We start from the raw sequence: 25,069 nt of genomic DNA on the forward strand, positions 1-25,069 counted from the left end.
CCTGTGACTACGAGACCCAGAGCAGAAAAAGGGCAGAGCTGGAACACAAGGAGGGTACCAGATTTGAAAAGAAGCCCCTCTATCCCCACCCCCTCCCACCCGGATCCTGGGAGCCTCAAGTATGCATTTCTGGACTTGATTGGCAAGGCCCATTTCTCCAGGCAGCCCACCTGCCCAGTCCTTCCGCTCCTTCCCCAAGGGAGGCCTGCCGGAGGGCCGGGGGTCTCAGACCTCACGCTGGTCCGGGGCCTTGATGCGACGGGAGGCTGGGCCCAGCTCCACTTTGCAGACCCGCTGTGCAAACTTGAGGGAGCAAATGGATTCGCCCACATTCTTCTCCAGGGGGGAAATCTGAGGAGTCAAAAGGAAGCAGACGGGAGAAAGGGGGAGCTGAAGGCTCTGGACACCCTCCCCAAATATATTTCCCACCAGGAAAGCCCTTTTGTGCCCTGTCCGGCTTGAACTGCTGGAGCTGATGTGCCAGGTGCTGAGATGCAGTGCCCAATCCCAGTGTGCCCCCCCCAGATCTCAAGGAGGGGGGAGAGAAAGATGCTCCTAGAATCCGACTGAACCCAGAGACTTCAAGAAGGCAGGACCGACACTCTCCGCAGGGGCCTCACTAAGCATTCAGGGCTCCAGGCAGAAGGAGGCGCTGACGGAGACTGGGCTTCTGCATCTGTCCTGGCCCTGATCCCCCACCTCCACCTCTCACCCATCCCCTGCCTTCTGCTCTGCAGGTCTTGCAGGAGGGGCTGAGAAGATGGCCCAAACACTCTTGGTTTCTTCTTCTTCGAAAACGTTTCGCTTCTCATCTGAGAAGCTTCTTCGGTTCTTGAACAACTGAAGGACTTCTGAAGAACCGAAGAAGCTTCTCGGATGAGAAGCGACACTTTTTCGAAGAAAAAAAGGAAGTGGAGTGAGAGGCCGTTTAAGAAGCAGGTGGAAAACACCCAACTAGATGACCCAGGGATGGCTTTTGGCCAGGGGTGAAATCCTGCAGGTTCTGAGAGGTTCTGGAGAACCGATAGCGGAAATTTTGAGTAGTTCGGAGACCTGGCAAATACCACCTCTGGCTGGTCCTAGAGTGGGGTGGGAATGGAGATTTTGCAGTATCCTTCCCCTGCCACGCCCACCAAGCCACGCCCACAAAAACAGTATTAAAAATATTTGAATTTCCCCACTGCTTTTGGCCTCTCGTGCCTGGCAACCTACCCCCTTTGCAATGGGGGATGAGGGGGGGGGTCTGCCCACGGAAGGCCATGGAGCCTGAGGATGAACTTCCAGCCAAGGTCTTGGGCCCAGCCCTCTTACCTTTGGGGCCCGGCCCTGCCACCTCCCTCACCTGCACCATCATGACAGTCTTGCTGCCCTTGCCCAGCGAGTCCTGCAACAGGTAGGTGAGCCTGGAGTTGCGGAAGGGCACGTGAGCCTGCTTGGTCCGCAGGGCCTGGATGACCTCTCCGAGGGCCAGCAGGGACCGGTTGATGCTCTGGGCTTCCTTCAGGCGCTCCCCCTGCGCGCCGGACTTCCACACCCGTTCTGAGCCAGCCAGGTCCACCAGGTTGAGCTTCCCTGGAAGGACGAGGCGGTTGGGGAAGTTCTCCAGCACTGAAGGAGCCTCTGCATCTCCCCGGGGCAAGGGGCCTTAAAGAGCATTTTGTGGTTCAGCCTTTCCACACCCGATGGCAACGGGAGGAGAGGGAGCCCAAAAGGATATGGAAAGCTGGAGAGACACCATCACCAAGGAAGGCCGGAGAATCACAGGGTGCGAGCAAGCCAGGATGGAGACAGTGCCACATGCAGTGACCGGGAGAAAGGCCAGGAATGCCATCTATTGACCTGGCAGGGGTGTGGTGGGAGATGCAGGGGGCTTTCAACCAAGAGGAAATTCCCTCCTGCGAAGCCCATCCTCTTGAGAACCCAAAGGTCTCTCCCAACCTTCAGCTGAAGGTATCTCAGGAACGTCTCGAGATGCCCAGGTCAACCCTTGCCCTGTCCTGCAGGTCTGAACCTGCCGCATTCTCGGCTCAAGACTTCCACAGCTACCTGTGACCTTGGTGCCGCTGGTCAGCTCCGTGCCCGTGAGCGTGAGGGTGAGCAGAGCGTGCGAACGGGAGCTGTGCGCGTTCATGTGGGTGGAGGAGGTCCTGCGGTTCCGCTTTCCCAGCTGGAGAATCTGATACGGACACAGATTAACAGAGTTGGGGAGAGGTGCGGTGGCCAAGAGGCGGAGCTCTCGCCTCACACTCGGGAGGCTGTGAGTTCAATCCTAGGTAGAGGCAGGTATTTCTCTCTCTGGGCACAATGAGAATATATCTGCTGAACAAAACTCTGCATTGACGACAGGAAAGGCATCCGGCCAGTAAAACACTCTGCTAGTTCTGTTCAGTTGCCCAGACTCCACCCCACAAGGGGGTCGTTAAATGATGATGATGATGATGAATTCTATGGGGAGACATAGTTGCCCAGGTTCCACCCCGCAAGGGATTATGGGGTCGTTAAACAAAGATGATGATGCGGATTAACAGTGTTGGAAGGGACCTTGTAGGTCATCTACTCCAAACCCCCCCTCCCCCCACCCAAGCAGACCCTACACCATTTCTGATAGATGGCAGAAATCTGGGTGCAGCGAAAGGGGAGAATTGGTCACGATCGCCTCTCTTAAGGGGAAGAGGAAATATCCAGGGCCCGGATGCACCTGGATGTTTGAAAGGCAAAATTTCACGGAATAAATCCATAATCAATAAAAAGATTTAGCCATCTTTTTTGTGTGTCCCTTTGGGTCAGTGTGGATTCCCAGCAACTGCCTGGACTTTTCTTGGCAAGATTTCAGAGGTGGCTTACCATTGTCTCCTCGCCAGGGCTCAGAGAGGGAGACTGGCTTAAGTCATCCAGCTGGTTTTGTGCCTAAGGCAGTACTAGAACTCACGGTCTCCCAGTTTCTAGCCTGCTGCCTTAACCACTAGACCAGGGGTCTCCAAACTTGTCAACTTTAAGACTTCTGGACTTCAACCCCCAGAATTCCTTAGCCATAGCAACTTGTGGACTTCAATTCCCAGAATTCCCCAAAGTAACTTTAAGACTGGTGGACTTCAACTCCCAGAATTCCCCAGCCATTCTGGGAATTGTCCACCAGTCTTAAAGTTGTAAGTTTGGAGACCCCTGGGTTACAGCAAACCTAGAGGTGGCTGAGGGATTCTGGGAGGTGAAGTTCACAGGTCTTAAAAGTTGCACGGTTAGAGACCCCAGCACTAGACCAAAGTGGCTCACACCTGTTTTCTGGCACAGGTGAGCTTTGGCATTGCCAAGTGAAAGAGCAACCACCCGCCACAACCCAGAACCTCACCTTCCCTGGCCAGCTTCTGCTCACCATCGGACTGGCAGTGCCCGTCTTACCGAACTGGCCCCCAAAACAAGATCCAGTCCACCTACCTTCTGAATCTCAGAGAAGTTCTGGACCTCCATACTGGTGAGGCCTGGGACGTGAAGCTGACCACTCCCGTCAGGATGCAACTTGATGTCTAATTTCTCCTGAGGGTCCTTGGTCAGTAAATCTCTGGACAGGAGAGAGAACAGACAAGTGAGAGCAGATAAGGGTCTTCCAGTATTTGAGGGGCTGCCATGAAGAGGAGGGGGTCCACCTATTCTCCAAAGCACCTGAAGGCAGGAGGAGAAAGAACGGATGGAAACTGAACAAGGAGGGAAGCAACCTGGAACTAAGGAGAAATTTCCTGACAATGAAAACAATGAATCAGTGGAACAACTTGCCACCAGAAGTTGTGAATGCTCCAACACTGGAAGTTTTTAAGAAGGGACTGGACAATCAATTGTCTGAAATGGTATCAGGTCTCCTGCCAGAGCAGGGGGTTGGACTAGAAGACCTCCAAGGTCCCTTCAAACTCAGTTATTCTGTTATCCCCATTGATAGTGAGAGCAATTAATCAATGGAACGGATTGCTTTCTGGAGTTGAGGCTTAGGGTTCTGCCTTAGGCATGAAAGCCAGCTGGGTGACTTTCAGACAATCACCAGGAGAGGTGAGTTCTAGTCCTGCCTTAGTCATGAAAGCCAGCTGGTTGACTTTGGGCTAATCACCAGGAGGCTGGGAGTTCTAGTTTCTTAGGCACGAAAGCCAGTTAGGTAACTTTGGGCCAGGCCCCAGGTGACTGGGAGTTCTAGTCCTGCCTTAGCCATGAAAACCGGCTGGGTGGCTTTGGGCCAGTCTCTCCCAACCCACTTCACAGGGTTGTTCTGGGGAAAACAGCAGGAGGAAGGAATAGTAGATACGTTCGCTGCCCTGAGTTACTTATAAAGAAGTAAAGGTGGGATGAAAATAAATAAACAGTTGCATTGAACCTCCATTCTTGCAAAGGGCTGCCCTTTGGATCCCCCTCTGCTCACCTGATCACTTCATTGTAGATCTCCACCATTGTGAGGTGGACTGAGAACTTCCATGCCTGCGCCTGCTTGGCCTCCATCTCCTGGTAGAGAGCACGCAGGGCCTGCTGGTTGATCCCCGGATTCCCCGGGACCCCCTGGAAGCAAAGGAGAGTTTGGGAGCCTTCTCCTCCCAGGGAAGCAGGCCCGAAGGGGTGGGGGTTGGGGGGGACATTTTTCTTCTGCAACTCCCTTCCTGTCTCTGGTCTCCAGGTTCTCTTCTGCATGGAGCATAAGAGACCCACCAGATCCTGGGTGCTCTCTGCATCTCTACAAGATGTTTTCTTGTAGACGTTTCATGACCCAACTAGGTAACTTCATCAGTGCTAGAAGAGGGGGGGGTTGCAGAAAGGAGGAGGAGGAGGAGCGACTGGGGAGTGTTTGGTGCTCTCTGAGCTTGGTGGTTTTCTTGCAGATGTTTCATGACCCAACTAGGTAACTTCATCAGTGCTAGAAGGGTTTGTGGAGAGGAGGAGGAGGAGGAGGAGGAGGAGGAGGAGGAGGAGGAGGAGGAGGAGGAGGAGGAGGCCTGAGGGTCCTTGGTGCTCTTTGAGCTTCTTGGGTCATGAAACGTCTACAGATGTTTCATTATCCAACTAAGTAACAGCATCAGTGCTAGAAGGGAGAGGGGTTTTCTTTCTGTTTATATACATTTGATAGGGCAAGCCTTGTGTATAATCGGAGAACAAACCCCGCTCCTCTTCTAGCACTGATGATGTTACCTAGTTGGGTCATGAAACGTCTGCAAGAAAACCCCCCGAGCTCCAAGGATCCCCCTCCCCTCCAGTTCAACCCTGAGCTACAAATATTCTCTTTTATTGGAGACCCGCTTTGCTGGCCCAGCCCAGCCTCCCTCGAAAGGGAGAGCCTCCCTCCACCACCACCACCCCCCGCTGGACAAGGCCTTACCTCCATGGTGTAGGTCTTGCCCGAGCCCGTCTGTCCGTAGGCGAAGATGCAAACGTTGTAACCTTGCAGGCAGGACAGGACCACCGGCTCAATCTCCAGGAAGACCTGCCAAGGCATAGCAACATGGAGGGGGGTGTCACCAAATAACGCCCCTTCCCTGCAGGCATCACTGAGGGCAGGAGCTGCGGGGGAGTGGGGAGGCGCAGGTGGGGGGCAGGTGAGCTCTGGATCCATCTGGAGCGGGGGGGGGCAATAGATAGCTCAGAGCAAGACTTAATTCGCCCCCATGGAGGCTGAAGCAGCATTGCCAGGGTTTGGGGCGGGGGTCTAAAAACTGGGAAGGGCATCACCCACTGACCTGCATCAGGACCACAGATAGTCTCCTGCTCCCCCAAAGCCTCACACCCCCCCACCCAGGGGAAATGAGAGAATGCTCCCTATTTTCCTTAATGGGGAGGGAGAGGGCTTCCAGATTTCCCCGAAGCCCCGAGGAAAGGGGGCTCTCCAGTATAAGGCAGGGCCCGATGGGACCTTGCCCCACTTGTATCATTCCCAGAGTTTTCATAGTGATGTGCTTCCCCCCCCCAGACACACACACATCCCGTGCCTCCCCAGGAACTTGGTTGGTGAGGGGAGGGGGGGCTGAGTAGAGACCCTGGTGATGGGGAGGGGCTCACCTCCTCCTGAGTGGCACAGGGCAAGAAGACCTTGTCCAGCTTGAAGTGATGCTCCTTCCCCTTGTAGCTGGCGGTCACACAGCCGTCCTCGGCCGGGCTGGCTTCTACCCCAAGACCCCCGGGGACCCCCTGCTGCTGCTCCTCCTCGGTCAGCGGCTTCAGGCGACACAAGACCCGGATGTTGCCTGAGAGATGGGGAGGGATGGAGGGCAGGGTCCGTTCAGGCTGACCCACCAAGGCAGAGGGGAGGGTCCTGTTTCAAGCTCCTGGGGAGGTGGTCTCATCTGGCACCCCCAGATAGGAATGAGCCCCCCCACCCACCCCCCGGATGCTTTCTCCCTGCACCCTCGGCTGCCAATGTAGCTCTCCCTGCCATTTCCACTGCTTATGCTCAGGTCATCTCGGCTTCTGGAAGCGGAAAGGAGACCACCCAGAGATCTCAGGGCTGCAGCCCAGATTGGGAAGGCTCAAAGGGAAAGTGCAAGGCCACGTTCAGAGAACCACTGGCTCCATTGCAGGGCGGGCTCCTTTGTTATGCTGCAGAGGGAATCCAGCCTCTGCTTTTCTACCATTTGGGCAAGGAAGAGGGGAAATGAGACTGTTGTAACTTTGAAATGGTCACTAAATGAACTATTGAAGCGGAGAACTACCTGTATTTTTTATTTATCATGAGATGGGTGGCTGAGATACATAGTTAGATGATTGATAGATAGATAGATAGATAGATAGATAGATAGATAGATAGATAGATAGATAGATAGAATTGTGAATAGAACAGAATAGAACAGAACAAAATAAGGAATGGAATGGAATGGAATGGAATGGAATGGAATGGAATGGAATCTGGAAGGGACCTTGGAGGTCTTCTAGTCCAGCCCCCTGATCAAGCAGGAGACCCTATCTCATTTCAGAGAAGTGGCTGTCTGGTCTCTTCTTAAAAACTTCCAGTGATGGAATTGACCACGATTTCTGAAGACAAGCTATTTGTTGACTTAATTTATATCCCACCGTTATTGTGAAGCAGAAAGCCCCCCCTCCCCTCAGTCAGCAGCAGGATTGCCCCCTGCCTCTCACCAAGCCTCCCTGCCCCGCCCCGGTAAGTCTGCCCATCAGCCCCGTCTCCAACATCACAGGTGGTGCTTCCGGCCCCTTCCAGATCTTCGGCAGCCCTCAAAGAAGAGGGTATCTGACCCCCATTTTGAGCCAGACATTGGGGGAGGGGAAACAGACAGCCACAGGAAGATGGAAGGAACCCCCCAGACAGACACCCCCAGAGCAGAGACCCAGGGTCCGTGTTGGGATCTCTGCCTTAGAAATCATGCAAGCAGCAACGGACGGGGATTGGGGGGCATTCCATCCGTCACCAAAGAAACCAAGCCAGGTAAAGCCCCCCCATGCCCCCCTGCTGCCCAGGGACCTACCTTTCAGCTCCAACAGCTGGTCATGGTATTTCTTGCGAAGCTGCACCTCCCGCAGGTAACGCTCCTGCAGACACTGGCTGCTCTGCGCCACTTCCCTGATCACCGAGAACATCTGGAGGGGAGGGGGGAGAGTGAGGGGGGCAGAAGAGCCCCCCTAGAAGCCCCCAATCTGGGGGAGAGCACCCCTTCAAACAGAAAATTAGACCTGGAGGTCATCTAGTCCAACCCCCTGCTCAAGTAGGAGACTATCCAATTGGAGACAAGTGGCTCTCCAGTCTCTTTTTAAAAAGTGATGAGGTGCCTACAACTCTGGTGGCAAGCTGTTCCACTGGTTAATTGTTCTTAGTTCTAGGTTGCTTCTCTTCTTGATTAGTTTCCATCGGTTGCTTCTCCTCCTGCCCTCAGGAGCTTTGGAGAACAGCTTGACTCCCTCTTCTTTGGGGTAGCCACTCAAATATTGGAACACCCCTAGTCCTTCTTTTCATCAAACCAGATTTCTCCAATTCCTGCAACCATTTATTTATTTATTTATTTATTTATTTATTGGTTCGATTTATATGCCGCCCTTCTCCAGAGACTCAGGGCGTCTTACAATGCTTTTAAGCAATAGCCTTCATACTTTTGTATATACCTGTTTAGTAGAGCTTTCGCCCCCCCCTCCCACCAGCGGTGTTCTTTTTTATACAAAGTCAGTTTATTGCCCCCACAATCCGGATCCTCATTTTACCTACCTCGGAAGGATGGAAGGCTGAGTCAACCTTGAGGCTGATGAGATTCGAACTCGCAGTAATTGCAGGCAGCTGGTGCTATTTAACAGCACTTTAGTCTACTGCGCCACCAAGGCCCTTCTTTATTTATTCATATGTTTATTCATATTTATTCATATGTTTTAGCCTCTAGTTCCCTAATCCTCTTTTGCTCTTCTCTGCGCTCCTTCCAGAGTCTCAGCATAATTTTTGTGTCATGGTGATTTTTTTTACATTTCATATTTTTTTTAAATTTTAAATAATTAATGAGTTTCCTCGTCGGTGTTTAAGCACTGAGGGAGTATTTGGGGTCCTGCAAGGCAAGTTCTCTTTTTGTGGGTTCAGGGGTGTCTGTTATGTGTATTTTGGTCCCCCGGTTGGTTTTGGACACCCAGCCATCACAGACCCCCCCCACCCCCCGATTGGATTTTATCCCTCCTGGTTCTCTCCACCTCCTTTTCCTCTCTTTTATCCTGCTACCTCTCTCCTTCCTCTTTTCCTTCTCCACCACGATCCATTTTTCAATCCCCCAAGCACAATGCAGCAGCTGCCCCCCCCTTGCAGAAAACATGGGGTTCCCCCCCCACCCCTCGGCCATGACACCAGGGCAGTCTTCTCAACCTTGGCATCCTGAAGGTGTGTGGACTTCGACTCCCAGAATTCCTCTGGCTGGGCCTCACCTGCACCTGCGTCTCACCTGCAACTTGGCTTCCTCGACGGCGGCTTTGTAACAGTGGGCAAAACTCCCCATTTCCCCCTGGATGTTCCGGAAGTCCAATTGCAGCCCCTGCAGGAGGGGGCGGAGGGTGTGCAGATGCTGCTTCATTCCTGGGGGTGGGGTGGGGGGACCAAAATGGAAAAGGGGGGAGGAGGAGGCCAGGCTGACTTTGCAGTCTGTAGTTGCCCCAAGGAACAAATTGCTCTCTGCAAACAGGGGTCCCCTCAAGATGCTCGCAGGAGCTCTCCTTTCCCTGGGGGGGTGGAATCTACCCCGCTCCCCCCTCCCTGTGGTCTCATATGCTCCCAGGCCCCCCACCCAATACCTGCCAGCTGTTTGCGCAGGGGCTGGGCACGCTCCTCGGACGTCCGGGAAGCCTCTTGCACTGCCATATCCTTCTGCTCCTCCAGCTGCCGGATCTCGTGAAGCAGCTCCTGACGCAGCCCCGAGACCTCCTTCTCGTAGGCAGAGATCTGTCAGGGAGAGAGGGCCCTTCAGGAGGGACAGGGGCCACTGCCAGGGGCCAACCGGGTAAGTCCCGCTTTTAAGACAGCTGCTGAAATACCCCTTCCGTCCAGTGGCGGAATTCAATTTTTTTTACTACCCGCGTGGTTTGGTGGGCATGGTGTGGCTTGGTGGGCGTGGCTTGGTGGGCGTGGCAGGGGAAGGATACTGCAAAATCCCCATTCCCACCCCACTCCTGGGAGAAGCATGTTGCAAAATCTCCATTCCCACCCTACTCTGGGTCCAGCCAGAGGTGATATTTGCCAGTTCTCTGAACTACTCAAAATTTCCTCTACCGGTTCTCCAGAACCTGTCAGAACCTGCTGAATAGCACCCCTGCTTCCGTCAGGTTCTTCCTTTTAAAAGAGGGGTCTCCAAGCTTGGCAACTTTAAGGCTTCTGGACTTCAACTCCCAGAATTCCTCAGCCATGGCAACTTTAAGACTGGTGGACTTCAACTGGCTGGGGAAATCTGGGAGTTGAAGTCCAGAAGCCTTAAAATTGCCAAGCTTGGAAACCCCTGTTCTAAAATGTCCCACCCTCCCCAGGGAAAACCTGAGATCCCACTCTAAAGTTGTCTTTGCAAACTGCCCAACACATCACTGCGTTAATCTCTCACCCCAAACTTCTCTGCTACTGAATTTTCAGAGCTGGCTGACTGCCAGATTATTGTGCGTTCTGCACCCCTCCGGAATGTACGGAGATCGGCCGATTGGGACTGGGGGGTGGGGGGGGGGCAGAAGAAGATCTGGGAATGAACCTTGCGGCCATCTGGTCCCCCCCACCCCTTGCTCAGAGCAATACAGGTAGTCCTTGACCTAAAGCACCCCCCGGGAATGGGCTGCCCCCTTTCTATTGGACTCCATCCAGCCAGGGAAGGAAAGGCCGCCACCTGCTCGCTCACTGGGGGAGGGGTTTGCAGATGTTCAGGTGAGCCCATCCCCCGGGGAAGAGCATCGCCCAAGACCCCCAGCGTACCTTGTGCCGGAGGGCAGCTGCCACCCCCCTCTGAACTCTGCAGCTGCTCCGCCAGCTGTTGGCACTGCTGTGCCTGGGAGGACAGTTGTTGCACCAGGGCCCTGTTCTGCGCCTCCGCGTTGGCCAAAGCCTGCAGCGTCTGGGAGGAATCCGCCTGCACCCCCTTGGCCAGGCCCTGGATGGGAAAGGTCAGCACAGAGCGTAAGAGGCTCAAAGGCCCTCAGACCCCCGCAGCATCTGCAAGGGAGGGGCTCTGAGCCCCTCCTTTCGATTCCCACCTGCCCAACGTGTCAGAATGGGGGCTCCAGGCTTCCCCATTGGTGGGTCCCAGCCTTATTATTATTATCCTTCTCATCTTTCCTATTATCTTTTCCTTTAGCAACAGGGGTGACTTTCCCTTTGTTGGTTGTATCTTATGATTTAGGTTGATTGTATTTTATGATCTCTTGTCACTTGTATGCACACTCAGAGCTTACGCACTGGAGACAAATTCCTTGTGGCTCCAATTTACACTTGGCCAATAAAGAATATTCTGTTCTGTTCTGTATTTCATATATTCTCTAGTCTTCTCTCCTCTCCTCTCTTCATTTTTCTATTCCATTCCACTCTCCACCATTATTTTTCAGTGGGGAGGGCTTTCCATTCCCACCTGGTCTATTCTTGAGGATCCCCCGTTGCTCCCCCAGCCAGCTCTGAGCCTGCTCACCTTTCCTCAATCAGAGGGGCGTTTATTTATTTATTAAAAAACCGATACAGCCACCCAACTCACTCATGGAGACTCTGGGAAGCCGACAGCAATGAAACCCAAATACAAAATCCAGTAACAAGAACATCTCACCCAGACAACAATCACACCGATCCCTTGATGGGTTTGTTGCCCCCCCCTTCTACAAATACAGAAATCTGAATAACAGAGTCAGAAGGGACCTTGGAGGTCTTCTAGTCAAGCCCTCTGCTCAAGCAGGAGCCCCTATATGGCCACGAAAGAGCCCCGGCCACACTCACCTGGACCTCAGAAGGGGGGCCCTTCTGACTCTGCAGGGGGAGCCGGAGCCCGCAGAGCTGCTTATCCAGCTGCCGCACCTCTTCCTCCCTGCTCCGCTGCAGCTGGTCCATGCGCCCCTCCAGGCGCATCAGTTCGCCCACCTTCTGCTGCAGGCTGGCCTCCAGCTGCAAGACTTTGTGGTGGAGAGCCTCGTTTTCCTGCAAGGGGCATCAAGAATGTCATTTCTTTATTTAGCATAGGGCGAAAATGTGAGGAAGCACATCACAAGCAGCAAGAATTAACTGCATGCGGGATTTGAGTGGGGGCAGATACCAAGACTGGTATCAATGACCCTCAAACCCAGAGGAGCTTCCAGTCCTTTTAACTCCAGTGCCCATTTTCCTGGCCAAGTCAGCTCATTGTTTTAAGAGCGGTATTGGTCCAGTGGTTACAGTACAGTATTGCAGGCTCTGCCCACTGCTAGGAGTTCGATCCTGACCAGCTTAAGGTTGACTCAGCTTTCCGTCCTTCGGAGGTGGGTAAAATGAGGACCCAGATTGTTGGGGGCAATAGGCTGACTCTGTAAACTGCTTGGAGAGGGCTGGAAAGCACTATGAAGGGGTATATAAGTCTAAGGGCTAGTGCTAAGTAGGGAGGGAGGGAGGGAGGGAGGGAGGGAAGGAAGGAAGGAAGGAAGGAAGGAAGGAAGGAAGGAAGGAAGGAAGGAAGGAAGGAAGGAAGAAGGAAGGGCTGTGGTGGCACAGTGGTTAGAGTGCAGGATTGCAGGCTAAATCTGCCCACTGCTAGGAGTTCGATCCTGACTGGCTCAAGGTTGACTCAGTCTTCTGTCCTTTGGGGGTGGGTAAAATGAGGACCCAGATTGTTGGGGGCAAGAGGCTGACTCTGTAAACTGCTTGGAGAGGGCTGGAAAGCATTGTGGTGCAGTATATGAGTCTAACTATTAGTGCTAGGAAAGGAGGGAGGAAAGGAGAGAGGTGGGGAGGGGAGGGGAGGGAGGGAGGGAGGGAGGGAGGGAGGGAGGAAGGAAGGAAGGAAGGAAGGAAGGAAGGAAGGAAGGAAGGAAGGAAGGAAGAAGGAAGGGCTGTGGTGGCACAGTGGTTAGAGTGCAGGATTGCAGGCTAAATCTGCCCACTGCTAGGAGTTCAATCCTGACTGGCTCAAGGTTGACTCAGCCTTCCGTCCTTCCGAGGTGGGTAAAATGAGGACCCAGATTGTTGGGGGCAAGAGGCTGACTGTAAGCTTAGAGGGGGCTGGAAAGCACTGTGAAGCGGTATATAAGTACTATGCTAGTGCTATTGTTTTATCTGACAGCAGGGTAGAGCGTGTCTGTGACTCTTCACATGTTCAGAGACATGCGCTGTGGCAGTGCTGCCTTTGTAACTCACTGCGGCAAGACTGGGCATTTCTGTTCTTGTGGAAGACACTTTTCCACGGAGCTGACCTGACCTTCCCCCAGCCCCATTTAAGCCCACTCGTAATGGGATATGGCCAGATTTGGGGCCCTGGGCTGGCTCTTTTAGAAGGCGGGGGGGCAGGGCAGGGGCTCACCATGGCCATCCGATCGGAGGGCTGGGCAGAGATGGCAGCCGCCTGCTGCAGGAGCCCCTGGGAGAGCTGCAGACTCTGCTTGAGACCCTCGTTTTCCATGGTCAGGTTGTGGATTCGCTTCTCCGAGTCCGTCACACCCTGGGGGCCAAAGAGGAGTTCAGTCCGTCCATCAGAAGAGAGCCGGAAGGGACCTGGGAGGTCTTCCAGTCCAACCCCCTGCTCAGGCACCAGAACCTACCATTCCAGCCTCTTTTCAAAAGCCTCCATGCTGGAGCAGCCATAACTTCTGGAGGCAGGCTGTTCCCCTGATTAATTGATCTGGGATTATAGAATAACAGAGCTGGAAGGGACCTGGGAGGCCCTCTAGTCCAACCCCCTAGGCCTGGACCATTGCAGACAATCTCCAGGGATGGAGCACCCACAACCTCTGGTGGCAAGCTGTTCCACTGATCGATTGCCCTCACCATGAGGAAGTTTCTCCTTAACTCCAGGTTGCTTCTCTCACTCATCCTGAGTTCATGAGTTCCAGTGGTGGGTTTCAAAATTTTTTACTACCGGTTTTGTGGGTGTGGCTTGGTGGGCGTGGCTTGGTGGGCTTGGCAGGGGAAGGATACTGTAAAATCTCCATTCCCTCCCCAATCCAGGGGAAGGTTACTGCAAAATCCCCATTCCCCCCGCCCCCCCGATCAGCTGGGACTTGGGAGGAGGCAGAGAATAGATGGGGGCGGGGCCAGTCAGAATTTTTACTACCGGTTCTGTGGGTGTGGCTTGGTGGGCGTGGCAGGGGAAGGATACCGTAAAATCTCCATTCCCTCCCCAATCCAGGGGAAGGTTACTGCAAAATCCTCATTCCTTCCCCCCCGATCAGCTGGGACTTGGGAGGAGGCAGAGAATAGATGGGGGCGGGGCCAGTCATAGTTTTTACTACCGGTTCTGTGGGTGTGGCTTGGTGGGCGTGGCAGGGGAAGGATACCGTAAAATCTCCATTCCCTCCCCAATCCAGGGGAAGGTTACTGCAAAATCCCCATTCCTTCCCCCCCGATCAGCTGGGACTTGGGAGGAGGCAGAGAATAGATGGGGGCGGGGCCAGCCAGAATTTTCACTACCAGTTCTCCAGAATTGGTCAGAACCTGCTGAAGCCCACCTCTGATGAGTTAGTTCCCTTCCTCAGCCTCGGCCTGTTCTTCTTGGGGGAGAAACCCCTCAATTCCTCCCCCACTACAGCACCTGCTGGGTGCTGACCCTCCCCAGCCCTCCTGCCCCCGTTTCCCTTTTGCGAGGGGCCGCTTTCCTCACCCTGCCCAGGCGGAGCTGCTCCCGTTCTTCCTCCTGCGCTTGGATCTGCTGCTTCAGGCCTTGGATCTGACGGGAAAGAAGAGCCTGGACAGTCAGCCCCATTCAAGGCCCCCGAATCCTTTAGGGCCCTGGTTTGGGGCCCCCGAAGCCCTCCCGGCCCCCCCGCTTCTCCACGGGCTCCCTTCAAAGATCTTCCCCAACAGATGATAGAAAACAGCTCATTTAGTGACCGTTGCAAGTTACAACAGCATTGAAACGAGGGACTTATGACCGTTTTTCACACTTACGACCACTGCATCGTCCCCATAGTCACATGATCAGCCGCTTGGCAACTGGCATGGACTTATGACGGTTGCAAAGTCTCCATGGTCATGTGATCAAAATGCAGATGCTTGGCCGTTGACTCATTTTTTACGACGGTCGTAATGTCCCGGGGTCTCATCATCCCCTTTTATAACCTTCTGACAAGCAAAGTCAAGGCGGAAGCCTGATTCACTTAACAACCATGTGACTAATTTAACAAGTGCAGCGATTCACTTAATAACCGTCTGCATTGCCATCGGAAATGTTGTGCTCAACGGTGGTCGTAAGTTGGGGACAACCTGTAAATCAGGGGTCCTCAAACTTGGCAGCTTTAAGACTTGTGGACTTCAACTCCCAGAATTCTCCAGCTGGCTGGAGAATTCTGGGAGTTAAAGTCCACAAGTCTTAAAGCTGCCAAGTTTGAAGACCTCTGCTGTAAATGAAAAAGTTGGAAGGGGCCCTAGAGGTCTCCTAGCCCACCCCCTTGCTCAAACACAATAGCTAACGCTTGGCCGGGGGCCCGGACTCTGCTCCAGCAGCCCTAGAGAGGGTGGTGGTCTTACCTGGTGGTGGAAGCTCCTGGCCAGCTGCTGCTTCTCCCTCTCTCGCTCTTCCACCCTCTGCTGGAGACCCTCCACCTCCTCGGCCAGGTGGCTCCGCTCTCCCTGGAGGGCGCTGATGGACTCCACCAGCTGGTGCAGACCCCCAGGGGCCACAGGGCAGAGCAGACCGGGGGATGGCAGCTTTGAGCCTGGACGGAGGAGAAGGGTTAGCAGGGGAGACCTGGGAAGGAGAGGGGTCTGGCCTAGGGGGCCTGAGCTGAGCCTGGAACTCTGAACCGCCCAGGGTGGACCATGCAATACCCCCCCCACTAAAGGCCACAGAGCTCTTGTCCATCCATCTCCCCCTCCCCAACATCTGGAGGAGGGCCAGCCCCTCCTGAGGGCACCTCAGAAAAACAGAATAAGAGAAGAACAGAGTTGGAAGGGACCTTGGAGGTCTTCTAGTCGAACCCCCTGCCCAAGCAGGAAACCCTTAACCAGGTGTTTCCAACCTTGGTAACTTTAAGACATCTGGGCTTCAACTCCCAGAATTCCTCAGCTAGCCATGTTGGCTGGGGAATTCTGGGAGTTGAAGTTCCCAAGTCTTAAAGTTGCGAAGGTTGGGGACCCCTGCCCTACACCGTTTCAGACAAATGGCTCTCCAGCCTCTTCTTAAAAGCCCCCAGCGTTGGAGCAGCCACAACTTCTGGTGGCAAGCTGTTCCACTGGTTAATTGTTCTCACTGTCAAGAAATTCCTCCTTAGTTCTAGGCTGCTTCTCTCCTTGATCAGTTTCCATCCGTTGAGTGCCTGTGGAGATTCTCAAGTCCTCCAGGTCATGCTTGTCCCAAAGGTGTTTTTTTTTTTTCAAGAGGCAACCGGACTTTCTGGTTTTTCTTTGAAGACGTTTCGCTTCTCATCCAAGAAGCTTCTTCAGCTCTGACTGGATGGTGGGGAATGGAGCTGAAGAAGCTTCTTGGATGAGAAGCGAAACGTCTTCAAAGAAAAACCAGAAAGTCCGGTTGCCTCTTGAAGAAACACCTTGGTTAATTTCCATCCGTTGCTTCTTGTCCTTCCTTCGGGTGCTTTGGAGAAGAGCTTGACTCCCTCTTCTTTGTGGCAGCCCCTGAGATATTGCAACACTGCTATCATATCACCCCCTCGTCCTTCTCTTCATTAAACTAGACATACCCAGTTCCTGCAACCGATCTTCATATCTTTTAGCCTCCAGTCCCCTAATCCTCTTCGTTGCTCTTCTCTGCACTCTTTCTAGAGTCTCCACATCTTTTTTACATCGTGACGACCAAAACTGGACGCCGGATTCCAAGTGTGGCCTTACCAGGGCCTTATAAAGTGATATCAACACTTCACCTGATCTTGATTCTATCCCTCTGTTGACGCAAGCGAGGGTTGGCTTGGCTTTCTGAATGAATCATTCCAAAAGGGCAGCCCACCTGCCTGCACCTTCTCCAGGAGGCCCTGCTGTTCCAGGATGATGGCTTCCAGGCTCTGGATGACGCTGAGCTTGTCCTTCACCCGCTGCTGGTAGGCCCTCTTCAGCCCCCGCATCTGCCGGCGCCAGCGGCTCTCCTCCCAGTGCAGGCGCGAACGATACTCGCCGGCCTTCTCCTGCAGCTGCTGCAGCTGGGTGTAGCGCTCCAAGAAGGAGAAGAGCTGCAGCATCATTTGCACCAGTGGCGACTCCGGGGGCTGCGTGGGGAGGGGAGATGGGGGGTCCCACGGGGAGAGGGCAGCCGGCAGCCCAGAGCGGGTAGGAAGAGGGGAGAGCAAGGTTAGCCACAGGGTGGGCAGTGCGAATTCTCCCCACTCTCCCAGCTGGCTTTCATGCCTAAGGTGGAACTAGAACTCCCAGTCTCCTGGTGATTGGGCCAAAGTCATCCAGTCAGCTTTTGTGCCTAAGATGGGACTAGAACCCCTGCCTCTGCACCACGTTTGTGTGAATGTGACAGAAAAGGGGGAAAGGAAGGCAGGGGCCCAGCTCTTGTGGCCCCCCCACCACTATTGCTTCATGTCCCCCTCCCCAGGACAGGCCTCTTTCCCCCCCCTGCTAGACCGGGACCCCCAGGGACCCCATCCCTTACTTCTCCTTCGGGTGGGGGGAGCATTTCCTCCTCCCAGCCAAGGGGGCATTTCAACTCAGGCCCCATTGTTCTCCCACCCCCCTGAAAGCCAGGAGAACGGGGGCAACCTTTCCACACAGCATTTCCCTCTCGGCAATGGCTGCCTCGCGCTTGAGGGCCAGGAACTCCGTCAGTGGGGTGGGGGCTTCCTCCGAGCCCAGGTCATCCTCCTCAGAGGGGCTGCCTCGGTCGCTCTCGGAGCTGCCTGCCAAGGCCAAGCAGGCTGGTGAGGTTGAGCTGCGGCCCCTTGCCCAAAGCCCCCTCCCTAGGCACCCCCTCCCACCTCCACGCGCCAGCCAAATTTCCCAGCCCCATCTTGGCAGAGAAGCCTGCTTGCTAGCAATAACGGAGACCGTAGCTCAGGATTCAAATGTGTGTGTGGGGGGGGGTTCCTTGGTGCTCTCTGATCTTGGCAGTTTTCTTGCACACTTTTCATGATCCAAACTAGGGACCATCATTATCTAATTAGAAGGAAATGGGGTTTGTGGAGAAGGGAGGAGGAGGAGGGGAGGAGGAGGGGAGGAGGAGGAGGAGGAGGGGAGGAGGAGGAGGAGGAGGGGGGAGGAGGAGGGGGGGAGGAGGAGGAGGAGAAGGAAGAGAAGGAGGAGGAGGGGGAGGAGGAGGGAGAGGAGGAGGGGGAGGAGGAGGAGGAAGAGGAGGGGGAGGGGGAGGGGGAGGAGGGGGGGAGGAGGAGGAGGAGGAGGAGTGGGAGGTGGAAGGAGAGGAGGAGGAGGAGGAGGAGGAGGAAAAAGAGAGGACTGTGGGGTCCTTTGTGCACTCTGGGCTTGTCAGACAAGTCATAACCCAGCAAGGTAACATCTTCAGTGCAACAGCGTCAGCACTGATGATGTTACTTAGTTGGGCAATGAAACGTCTGCAAGAAAACCACCAAGCTCAGAGTGCACAAAGGGACCCTCATGCACACAGAAAAAAGACCCCCCCTCACTTTGCTTCCTAGACCACTTTGGACTCTGCCCCTGCCCTAACCCTGGCAGTGCCCCTTGCCAGCATCTGCGGCTGGGAGCGGGGGAGGGGGAAAAGAGGTGGTAACTGGCCCAACCCCCCCCCCCCCGTGCTGATCCTGCCCCAGTGTGGTGGGGGGCAGAAGAGAAGAGAAACCTACTGTCCACATCGGTCAGCTGCAGCCATCGATGGTTGGGTGAGGGGGGTCTTGATGGAGTCCTCTGGCAGCTCCTCCGAGAAAGCTCTGCGGCCCTGGGGAGGCAGAGAAACGGGTCAGCCCCCTGGGAGGATCACTGAGAATTCCTCCCATGGGCTTCCTGCTTCAGATTAGATTAGAATAGAATAGAATAGAATAGAATAGAATAGAATAGAATAGAATAGAATAGAATAGAATAGAATAGAATAGAATAGAATAGAATAGAACAAAGCTGGAAGGGACCTTGGAGGTCTTCTAGTCCAACCCCCTGCTCAGGCAGGAGACCCTAACATTTCAGACAAATGGCTGCCCAGTCTCTTCTTAAAGACCTCCAGTGATGAAACCCCCAGAGCTTCTGGTGGCAAGTTGTTCCACTGGTTAATTATTCTCACTGTTAGGAAGTTTCTCCTCAATTCCAGGTTGCTTCTCTCCTTGATGAGTTTCCATCCGTTGCTTCTTGTCCTGCCTTCAGGTTCTTTGGAGAACAGGTTGACCCCCCCTCCTCTTTGTGGCAAATTAGGAACAGCCAAATCACAACCTCCTGCCCCAGATGTCCCAATGGGGCTGGGATTCAACCCGTTTAGGAGATGCCAGCTGGCATAGGCTACAATGCAGATAATGCGAGGGCTGGCCTTAAGGCCCTGCGTCTTATATCCTGCCTTCATAATTTTTACAAATAACTCAAGGAGGCAAGGATACCTAATAGTCCTTCTGCCTCCTGTTTTTTCCCACAACAACCCTGTGAGGTAGGTTGGGTGAAAAGAGAGTAATTGCCCCAAAGTCACCCAACTGGCTTTCATGGCTAAGGTGGGACTAGAACTCACAGTCACCTAGTGATTGGCCCAAAGTCACCCAACTGGCTTTTGTACCTGAAGCGGGATTAGAACCCCTGCCTCTGTACTAAGTGTCAACCCCGAAGCTGTGTGAATGCAGCATAAAAGGAGGAAAGGAAGGCAGGAGAAGCAGGCCAGCTCTTGTAGCCCCCCTCCCTCCCTCCCACAGGACTAGAACTCACCGTCTCCTGGTGATTGGCCCAAAGTCACCAAACCAGCTTTCATACCTAAGGTGGGACTAGAACTCACCGTCTCCTGGTTTCTAGCCTGGTGCCTTAACCCCTAGACCCACCGGGCTCTTTCAAAGACTGGCTTTTCCTTCTCAGCATTTTTTGGGGGGCAGGGGCTGATACATGCCTCCCCTGCCCCGTTTTTTTTGCAAATGCCGTTTTAGCGGCTGGACACTCAGCTGCACTGGCACCACATGATCCGGTGTGGCAAATTGGTGCCAGGCGCTTTGGCTTGGTACATTGCAACTCTGGCCAGGCTGTTTGGCACTCCCAGGGGGTCCAGAAGAGCCACCCCCCCTCCCAGAATCTGAGCTCTCTGCCATGGCTCACTGTTTGCTCTCCATCATGCAGAACCTCGCCCAGAGGCACACAGGTGTGGCCTCCCTTGGGGCGCCTGACCTGGGATAACCCCTCTCCCAGCTGAGTGGTCCCTGAATTGGCAAGGTGCTGTGGCTCTGTTTCCATGGTGGCAGGTGCCATGGCAACCCCATCACTGAGGGTGGGTGCCTTCTCTTCCTCCTGCCAACTTGCAATGCAAATGTATAGGCTGATGCACCTGCTGGAAGACAGGTGTGAGTGTGTGATAGATAGAGAGAACGACACCTGGAGCAGAGTCACCTGGCAGAATCACAAGCCATGGGTATGTCCCAAGAGGAAGAGGCACTCTGTACACGCTCGGTGGTGCTCTCTTCCAGCACTGCCAGTTCATCAGCAGCTCTGGGAGACGCACCTCCCTACTTATGGAACTCATATCTGTTTATGGAATTCTACGTTAATTACTAAAGTTATGCATTCATCCTTTCAATGCGAGGAAGCATGTGAAATCTACGTGGAGCTTCGTACAGGTACGTGTGGCTTTGTGGTGCAAAGATCCTGGCTGCTTGCAGTGTCAGAAGCCCCCAGAGTGTGAAACAGAGTCCAGGACCCGCAACGAAGGATGAATTGATTCCTTGTGAGGCTGCGGGGTCTGGAAAGGAAACCAAGACAGGCAGGTAGGATGTCATCAACTCCAGAAAGGCAGCAATGGCGGTGCTAGCCCCTCGACTCACTAACTCTAAGGAAGCAGAATGCCCCCCTTCCCCTGCTCTGGCCAGGTCCATGCCAGGTGCAAAGAGCTGGACTCCCACCTGCCCACATCCTGACGTCCCTCCATCCCTGCTGAGAGAAGTGAGATCGGGTACCAGCACTCCCAAAAAGAAGCCCCCCCCTTTTCAGATGGAGGTCGGAATAATTCTGGGGGGTGCATCACTAGAGGGATGACCAGCTAATTCTGCAGTGTAAGGCTTTAGTAAGGCCCCATTTGGAGTACAGGTAGTCTTCGACTTACGACAGATCATTTAGTGACGGTTCAAAGTTACAACAGCCCTGAAAAAAAGCGATCAATGACCGTTTTTCACACTTACGACCTTTGCAGCATCCCCACAGTCACATGATCCAAATTTGGACACTTGGCAACTGGTTCATATTATGTCGCTGCATCCCAGGAGGGGTCACGTGATCCCCCTTTGGCGACCGTCTGATGAGCAAAGTCAATGGGGAATCCGGATTCACTTAGCGACCGTGGGACTAACTTAATGATTGCTGTGATCCACTTAACAACGGTGGCAAGAAAGGTCGCAGAATGGAGCGAAATTCACTTAACAACTGTCTCACTTAGCAACAGACATTTTGGGCTCAATTGTTGTCGTTAAATCGAGGACTATCTGTAGTGTATCCAGTTCTGGAGACCTCGCTTATTTAAAAAAAAGGCAATTGATAAGGTTGAGCGAGTCCAGAGACGGGCCACAAAAACGGTCCAAGATCTGAGGACAAAACCTATCAGGTGGGATTGGAGCAGATGGCTGGCATAGCTGGCTGAAGAATTCTGGGAGTTGAAGTCCACAAATCTTAAAGCTGCCAAGTTTGGGGACCCTTGGATTGGAGGAACTGGATATGCACGGCCTGGAGGGCAGAAGGGAAAAGGGAGGGGAGGGAGAGCTTTAAATACCTTAGGGGTGTCAATTTGGGTCTAGACTAAGCTGGGGAATTCTGGGAGTTGAAGTCTACCAGGTTTAACGTTGCCAAGGTTGGAGACCCCTGGTCTAGAAGACAGTATTTTCAATATTAAGTAAAAATCAAGAACACGGGGGCATAATCTCAAACGGACAGAAGGGAAGTTCAAAAGTCACATTAGAAAGGATGATTTCACAGAGAGCTTGGAACCAACAAAGTGGGTCGGTTAGTCACTGAGTTTAAACACGCTGGGGGATAAACACAGGACCTTCATTCGACAAAAATTATAAATAAAACAAAGCAATTCAATATAATAATGACAACAATATTAATTAAATAATCAAACATCCACCACCTATCCCAGATTCTTGGGAAGGACTCGATGAGCGAAAAAAAATGCCAAATCCAGTCTGAACCTCTGGCTGACTGTGCGACGAATCAATTGAAAAATAAATACATAAAAACATTAATAATTAAAAATACACAAGCAAACAAATTAAAAAAAAGAATACAAAAAAGAAACAAAAAAAACCCTCCAAGGGCAGACTTTATGGATGGCTGGGTCTTTTCCTGCTGCCAGTTTTCTATGCTTCTAGCTTTGTGCCCTCGGTGCCAGCTTGGCATGTGAAGAGGCCCCAGTCCTTGGAAGGAATCCATCCAAGAGAGACACCGCTGGAAAAACTGGATTGTTGGGGGGGGGGCAGCACTGAGATGGAGGGATGTGGATAGGAGCAGCTATTCCCTGTCTCTTCCCACCACAGCCCCTCAAACCCACCATCTGCTCTACTTTGTATGTACATTTCACGCCCACAATGAAATCCCACCCATGTTGCAACCAACACGGTGCATTTTTGGAAACATGCACACAGACAGAGCACTAAACTGCAATTGTCTGGGTAGCACCTATTGCACTACTCCACAGCCTTACCACCTTTTACCGGGCAGGCTGGGCGAACGCGACCTCAGGTATTTAGGGAGGGGGCTGCGACACACAGAGGAAGCATCAGCTGGCTTTTCTACAGCTGAGAAATATGCTGGGCCAACTTTAGGAACTCTGCCAGGGAATTTCAACAACCTTCCCCTGCTTTCCTGGTGGGGAGGGGGTGTTAATTTTTTTTAATTCCTTTATATTGGTTTTTATTGTTTGCAAGTCACTGAGAGTGAGTAAGCAGCCACATAAATCTTTTAAATAAATACAGGTAGTCCTCGAATTACAACCTCAATTGAGCCCCAAATTCCTGCTGCTAAGTGAAACATTTGTTAAGTGAGTTTTGCCCCATTTTACCACCCTTTTTGCCACCGTTGTTAAGTGACTCACTGCAGTTGTTAGGTGAGTAACATCGTTGTTAAATGAATCTGACTTCCCCGTTGATTGGCTTATCAGAAGGTCGCAAAAAGGGATCACGTGACCTTGGGACACTGTGACCATCATAAATACGAGTCTGTTGCCAAGTGTCTGAATTTTGATCCCATGACCGTGGTCGTTAAGTGTGAAAAAGGGTCCTGAGTCGCTTTTTTCAGTGCTGTTGTAACTTTGAAAGGTCACTAAATGAACTGTTGTAAGTCGAGGACTACCTGTCACTGCCAGGATGATAAAAAAAAATATGTTTCTCCACACTTCCTTTATTTGATAGGTTCGATCCTTAAGCCCCTTTTCAGTTTTTCAGCAGCTTAGAAAGGTTGAAATGCTGAAATGCCAAATTGAATTAAAACCACTTTTTAAGGTCCAGCAAAGATGAAGGAGGCGGGAATTCTTCCAACCCCCTTTAGGGACTGACAGCCATCAATCAATCACACAGGGGGGTCACGGTATCCTGCCCGGTTACTATAGAGGGGCTTCTTCCAACAAGAGGGGGAGGGGGGGTGGGCTGCAGCTGTGCCACCCCTCCCCATCTATTTTTGGGGATGCATTTGAATAAGGGGAGCGCTTATTCCGGTGGCCGGTGGGTTCAGTCCCCCCTAATGCAGGAAAGGAGGTGATTGCTGGGGGTCCGCGGGCCTTGCACACCCACCCACCCCCGCCCAAAAGCGAATTCCTTTGCAAAGGATGCTGGCGGGTCTCCGCGGAGCTGGACCAGGCAAGGGGGGAGGGGCGTTCCCCCCCCAAAAGGCCCTTCGAGCTACGGCGCGGGTGGGAAACGCCCCCCCCCCCAAAGGGGGCAAGGATGCTCCAGCCCCGCGCTCGGCCCCAGGAGCCTTCCGAGGGGGCGAAGCGGGTCTAAGGCCCGAGTGGGTCGGTGGCTCCGAGAGGGGAGGCTGCATCTGTCCCCGCAGCCCCCTCCCCATCCCTCCCTCCCTCCCTCCCAGCCTTGGCGCATCTTACCGGGGCCGTCGGGGCGAGGGGCAGCGCCCCGGGGAGCCTCCGCAGCCGCCTTCCCCGCCGCCCCCGGGCCGCCCCCGCTTGGCCCGCATCGCCCTTCTTGAAGAGCGCGTAGAAGACCAGCACCAGCAGCGAGTAGAAGGCGTACATGGGCCAAGCCAGCCGCCCGCCCGCCCGTCCGTGACGCAGCAGCAGCTCCCGCGGGCGGCAGGCGAAGCGGCGGCGGCGGCGGTGCCCGGGCTGAGCGAGCGGGGATGCGCAGCCGGGATGCCGGGGAGGCGGAGGCGCTCCGGGCAGGTGGGCACGCCGAGCCCCGCCCAGCCCTGGGCTCGTGTGCCTGCGTGTCGATTTGTGCGTGTGTATCTGTGCGTGTGCCTGTATTACTTGTGTCTTGTGTCTCTGGGTCCCTGCGCGTGGGGGTGGGTGGGTGAGACTGCCGCTGTGTCTGTGGGTCCTTCTGTCTGTCTCTGGGTTTGTGTGTCTCTTATCTTTCTGTGTCTATGTCTTTCCGTGTCTGTGTGGTGTGGGTGTGGGGTTTGTGTGTGTTTCTATCTGTGGGTCTCTATCTTTGTGTGTCTGCCTAGAGCAGTGTTTCTCAACCTTGGTAGCTTGAAGATGGGGGGACTTCAACTCCCAGAATCCCCCAGCCAGCAGCTGGGATTCTATATCAATCTATATCTATCATCTCTATCATTCATCTCTCTCTCTCTCTCTCCATCTATCTATATCATCGATCAATCTGTATCTACCTTAGCTACTTACCTACCTACTTATATCTCCATCAATCAATCTATATCAGTGTTTCTCAACCTTGGTAGCTTGAAGATGGGTGGACTTCAACTCCCAGAATCCCCCAGCCAGCAGTGCTGGCTGGGGGATTCTGGGACTTGAAGTCCACCCATCTTCAAGCTACCAAGGTTGAGAAACACTGATCTATATCAATCTATATCTATCATCTGTATCATTCATCGCTCTCTTCATCTATCAATCTATCTCTGTCCATCTATCTACCTACCTACTTACCTATCATCTCTATCTAACTATCATCTATCGATCAATCTATATCTACTGTAGCTACTTACCTACCTACCTATATCTCTATCAATCAATCTATCTCAGTGTTTCTCAACCTTGGAAGCTTGAAGATGGGGGGACTTCAACTCCCAGAATCCCCCAGCCAGCAGTTGAAGTCCCCCCCATCTTCAAGCTTCCAAGGTTGAGAAACACTGGTCTGTCTATGGGACTTTCTGTGTGGTGTGGGTGTCTGTGTTTTCCTGTGTGTGTGTGTGTGCGCGCGCGCGCGCGTGTGTGTG

General features: G+C 53.4%; 1 protein-coding gene across 1 annotated transcript; it reads right to left on the reverse strand.

Annotated features, from left to right (window-relative positions):
* Window positions 1–225: 225 nt before the first annotated feature.
* Window positions 226–23,906, reverse strand: KIFC2 (kinesin family member C2). Its single transcript, XM_070940182.1, is given in 21 exon segments — window positions 226–351; window positions 1,343–1,572; window positions 2,047–2,176; window positions 3,433–3,556; window positions 4,400–4,533; window positions 5,345–5,449; window positions 6,022–6,206; window positions 7,443–7,554; window positions 8,886–9,016; window positions 9,232–9,379; window positions 10,388–10,414; window positions 10,416–10,562; window positions 11,393–11,590; window positions 12,942–13,079; window positions 14,238–14,303; window positions 15,104–15,291; window positions 16,536–16,791; window positions 17,291–17,427; window positions 18,346–18,388; window positions 18,390–18,437; window positions 23,760–23,906. Coding segments are annotated over 21 exon segments (2,820 nt in total).
* Between the last annotated feature and the right edge of the window lie 1,163 nt (window positions 23,907–25,069).

This window comes from Pituophis catenifer, unplaced genomic scaffold (assembly GCF_029215685.1).
Source record: "Pituophis catenifer annectens isolate HBS135680 unplaced genomic scaffold, rPitCat1.0.hap2 SCAF_3, whole genome shotgun sequence".
NCBI lineage: Eukaryota > Metazoa > Chordata > Lepidosauria > Squamata > Colubridae > Pituophis > Pituophis catenifer.